General features: G+C 32.0%; 1 protein-coding gene across 3 annotated transcripts; it reads left to right on the forward strand.

Annotated features, from left to right (window-relative positions):
* The first annotated feature begins 1,631 nt into the window (after positions 1–1,631).
* LOC122537592 (60S ribosomal protein L13-like) lies at positions 1,632–4,552 on the forward strand. Of its 3 annotated transcripts, XR_006308651.1 has the most exons (6): positions 1,632–1,778; positions 2,197–2,346; positions 2,417–2,663; positions 2,746–3,018; positions 3,812–3,932; positions 4,142–4,552. XR_006308651.1 is itself a non-coding variant. In XM_043670870.1 (4 exons), the coding sequence occupies exons 2-4, from the start codon at positions 2,204–2,206 to the stop codon at positions 2,995–2,997; spliced, it is 642 nt and encodes a 213-aa protein (XP_043526805.1). In that variant the 5' UTR covers positions 1,632–1,778; positions 2,197–2,203; the 3' UTR covers positions 2,998–3,246. The 3 variants fall into 3 exon arrangements, 2 of the variants coding, with proteins under 2 accessions (XP_043526805.1, XP_043526814.1); XM_043670870.1 differs by lacking the exons at positions 3,812–3,932; positions 4,142–4,552 and having other exon boundaries at positions 2,746–3,246; XM_043670879.1 differs by lacking the exons at positions 1,632–1,778; positions 3,812–3,932; positions 4,142–4,552 and adding an exon at positions 1,816–1,839 and having other exon boundaries at positions 2,746–3,246.
* Positions 4,553–4,558: the final 6 nt, after the last annotated feature.

The following is a 4,558-nucleotide window of genomic DNA, read 5'->3' on the forward strand; positions in this document are numbered from 1 at the left end:
TGGTCCACATTTCGGACAATTTGTTTCATCTATAAAGATCTAATCAGAAATTCAATAAAGGCACCATCATTATAAACAGTCTCGTATAATGGACTCGTTGCATGCGCGAGCAAATGGTGTTGGTCCAATCCGATCTAGTCCGAGATTTTTTCGAACAAGTGAGACGAGCAAGCATCGGGCGTGTCCTCTTTCTAATGACATGAAACGTTGAACATGATGTGTACATAACAACAGAAGCCACATGCTCAAACAGGCAGACTTTCCACGGTACCTTTACCAAATATTTCTACCTCTATATTACCTCTATATTTCCTTAATTTCAGAACTTTTTAACGTTATGACTGTGAGTTTTTGGAAATTGTAGAGTCTTCTGCCTCAGAAACTTGGTGGTTCAATTAGAAAGTCGGATCACCTTTAGAGCTGAGGAAGAGCTCGAAGACAATGCAAAGCACGTCCTTTCTTTTACAAGAAGGTCACATCAAGAGGACAGAATTGTTCTGTCCCAGTTACAAGAAGATAATTCCAGGAGACAGGCCGAGTTATCACATCTGAATGAAAGTTTTGTTTCAGTTGTGAATATTGTCGACTCCGCTTGAAGAAGTGTCATCAAGCATCTCGAGCTATTTTTTCTAATCTTTCGATAAATTTCTTTCGAAGCCAAACGCGTTTTCTAATAATTAAGTTTCATTATTGATGTTATTCAAACACAGGAAGAAAGTTTTATAAGAAGCGAATAAGAAATGTACGTGATAATACAGACTTAGCCATTTTTGTGTAATAAAATCCACAGTGCTTTGACAGTGTTTCTATCTTTCACAGCTAGTTAGATGGTTCATTATAATTGATATTTAGGTAGAGATATGTTCAATGCATCAGAAATGAAACATTCACATACAAGAAATACCGAAGAAATATACTAATTGAGATTGTCATTTCATGAAATCAAAAAGTGGCTGGATTTCCGTTCTAAGAGACAAATTATTATTATTTAAGTCTACATTTACATTACTCAGGCTGTTCTATTAATTGGAAACAATTTTTTTTATTGTAAAATAATCTAATCGTTTCTAAATCTTTCTGTATTCTAAAATTTAGTGTAAAGAAAGATGTAAATTATCTACAGTTCTACTTCAGATATTAGTCGCACTGCGTAGAATAAGTTCGAAAGTCAAGCCCAAGTTTGCACTTGTTAGAGACTTCTTTCAAATTTTTTTTTTTTTTTGTAAAATATGGGCAAAAAATCATTATACATTTCATTATATAAAGAATGAAAAACGATTTATTAATATTTTAATTAATAACTGCTTAATTTCGTGTTAAGATGTAATTTCTTACGAGAAAAAGGCATGTCGTATAATAAAGATATTGTAAAAATATAGTAAAAATTATTGCGAGAATATGCTCATTTGAATTGCTTTAACTGGTGCTTCAAATATCCAGTGAAAGAATGTTAGTTGTTTCTGTCACTTTGGTAAGTGATGGACAGAAGAACTATACAAAATCTCAAATAATTTATTCGAATAGAATTAGCGGTCTTCCTAACACACAAAATTTTGGCACAGAATTAGCAACATTCATATTTTTTTTGCATTTCAATTCCTATCGTCAGTATGTGCATCAGTGTTGCCGTGCAAACGCTGCTTAAGTCGGTACGGCAGGATGTGATACGAAAATGGTAAAGAGCATATGACAAAAATGCATTAGGTACCACATCTAGTCTGTATCTCGTTTGTGCTAAAGTTTTTACTTCGTGGTAAATTTGTGATTCCTACGAATAGGTAAGCTTGTATATTTAAGATCCAATTAAAAACTTAACGTCCTGAAATAATACTTTGCGAAGTAATAAAAAATTGTTATTATTTATGTTCATTTTCAAACACAATTGAGCAATATTATTATAATTTTCGAATTTATAAGAAAATTTTTGACAGTAATCGTGCTATTATTTTTTCATGTTTGATTGGGAATTAATTTATCATTAATTTTCGATAGAAAGATGTGTCAATAATAATTATAGAAGTGTTATAAAATTATGGTAAAATTGTGAAATTTTATTCAATGGAAAACTAGTATTTTATGTGTTTATAATAGTAATGTTTATAACCTATTACACATTAATTGGATTTTCAGAAATTTTTATATTTAAAGTAATTTTTGAAAAGCAAAGACGTATATAAATTTTTATTTTTGTTTTAGTTTAAAAATGGGTAAAGGAAACAATATAATTCCTAATGGTCATTTTCATAAAAAATGGCGAACACTTGTAAAAACATGTTTTAATCAACCGGCGACTAAACATCATCGGAAGAAAAACCGTACGATGAAAACTCGTGCTGTTATGCCGAGGTATATAATACACTTTTCTTTTACAGTTTATTTATTTAAATTAATTAAATTAATTTTAATAAATTTTTAGACCTGTGAAATTAATGAGACCCATAGTACAGTGCCCAACAGTGCGGTACCATAAAAAAATGAGACGAAAAGGTTTTACCTTGACTGAACTAAAAGTCAGTGGGTTAAATAAAAAATTTGCGAAAACCATTGGAATTGCGGTAGATGCAAGACGACGCAACAAGTCTGTTGAGTGTTTGCAAACAAACTCTCACAGACTCAAAGACTACAAATCGAAATTGATTCTCTTCCCAATAAACAAGAAGAAAGTAAGTATTGTTTTAAATTTAAGTGCTTAATTTTAAGGTAATTAAAAAAAAAATTATATACTAATGTTGTTTATGTAATTAGCTTAAAAGTGGTGATGCTCGTGAAAAAGAAATTTTCACACAAGTTAAAGGAGAAATCATGCCTGTTAGACACCCAGCACAAGTTAAAGCTAAGGCTCGTGTAATTTCCGAGACCGAGAAGAAGTTTTCTGCTTATATAACTGTTCGTACAGCTCGGGCTGATGCCAGGCTAGTAGGAATTCGTGCGAAATATGTCAAAGATGCAGCGGAGAGTCCAGATGAGGTTGCCAAAGACAAGAAAATTAAAAAATAATCTGAAATTTCACATCTTCGAGTAAATATAAAAATTAAATTATGTTATTTAATATTATTTGATGCTATTAGTTCATTCATTTGTAACGTATGTATTCATGTTATTTTCTATTACTCCCTTACTTTTGAATGATTCTTCTGCACTTCGACCACTTTAATCCTCGTCGCATGACTACACTGAAGATAATTCATTTCCTCAATTATTTTTCATTTCTTATAAAAATAAAAGAGAATATCGATTCTTACGAAACTTATGAATTTTTATTACATAAATATCATATCTTCGAGTATTGTTCGAACGTACATAAGAATAGTACTACTACTTATATAATCCAATTAATTATGTGACGCTCGTCGCGACATTAGACTTTTTGTACATAAAATTTATGTTGGATATTTTTGGAAATTATTTTCAACTCCAATCAAAATTAACACCATTTGCAGCCACAATGTTCTTCCAATAGGATTCTAATGTAAAAGTACTCTTTTCGAAGAAGTTTAGGAAGTTGTTAAAAACGATAACCTTGAGAGGCCTGAATTACTGAATTTTGGAGAATGAAATTCTTTTTAAGAATAATTTCAAATTTCTGAAAAGATGAATATCTGCTGGAGAGATTGCTAAGAAACTGGAGATATCACCATTGCTGGCTAGAAATTTGTTTGTTGGCTCCTGTACCGATACTCTTTTTTTAAAAATATCTAGCTGCTTTCAAACGACATTTCAAATTGATCAAAAAGAATATTACTTGATAAGGAGAAATCGTTAAATATTTACCATCAAGAGGCCTCGCTCGTCGCTTTAATTAAATTTCTAAAAACCAAGAATGACACCGAATTTGATGAACATCTCGGACTATTTCGGGCAATCAAAAATAACATCTTGTGAATCAGGCGGAGAGGCCTTGCAGTTTCAGTTGTTTTATTAGTTCTGTTATGGTAAGTAATGAAAAGAATTGAAATATGTATCGATCCAAAGTACACGTTTTTCCGCATTTTTTGAACCAGTTGGCCTTTCAATCATCCCACCTATTTAATTTTCTGATTTACAGATTTCCCATCCAAGTTATCATTATCATTCCCATTTTCAGTTCTTTTTAATTCTTATGATTCTGTTTTTAGCTTCCATTATGTCTTTGGTTTTTTAGGTCTCTGCCACGGATGGAGATTTTCAGAGTCATGATGGCTTATTTTTGGAAATTTAATCTTGTATAGCTCTACATGCTCCTGGATTTTCAACCCAGAATGTCAGCTAGGATACAAAAGACGCACCTATGTAGTAGTCTTGTCCTGCTATAGTAACTCCTACCTGGTCTCCTGCTCCTTCTTCATCTGCATCCGATTCTTTTCCACAAAATCCGTACTGGAACAGCATACAGGATGATGAATTCTCACACGTTACAATAATAATAGCAGTAAGCTGCGCCAGGCCCCAACAATGTGCACTGATATTGCAAATTGACGAAATTTCGCGTCAGTTGTAGCTTTGGTCCACATTTCGGACAATTTGTTTCATCTATAAAGATCTAATCAGAAATTCAATAAAGGCACCATCATTATAAACA

Source organism: Frieseomelitta varia, unplaced genomic scaffold, assembly GCF_011392965.1.
Source record: "Frieseomelitta varia isolate USP_RPSP 00005682 unplaced genomic scaffold, Fvar_1.2 scaffold_1617, whole genome shotgun sequence".
NCBI lineage: Eukaryota > Metazoa > Arthropoda > Insecta > Hymenoptera > Apidae > Frieseomelitta > Frieseomelitta varia.

Bases quoted from the DNA above. Each gene is read 5' to 3' on its own strand.
- LOC122537592 (XM_043670870.1), top strand. From the start codon at position 2,204: ATGGGTAAAGGAAACAATATAATTCCTAATGGTCATTTTCATAAAAAA. The intron at 2,347-2,416 runs GTATATAATACA...ATAAATTTTTAG, and splicing joins ACTCGTGCTGTTATGCCGAG to ACCTGTGAAATTAATGAGAC. The intron at 2,664-2,745 runs GTAAGTATTGTT...TTATGTAATTAG, and splicing joins TCCCAATAAACAAGAAGAAA to CTTAAAAGTGGTGATGCTCG.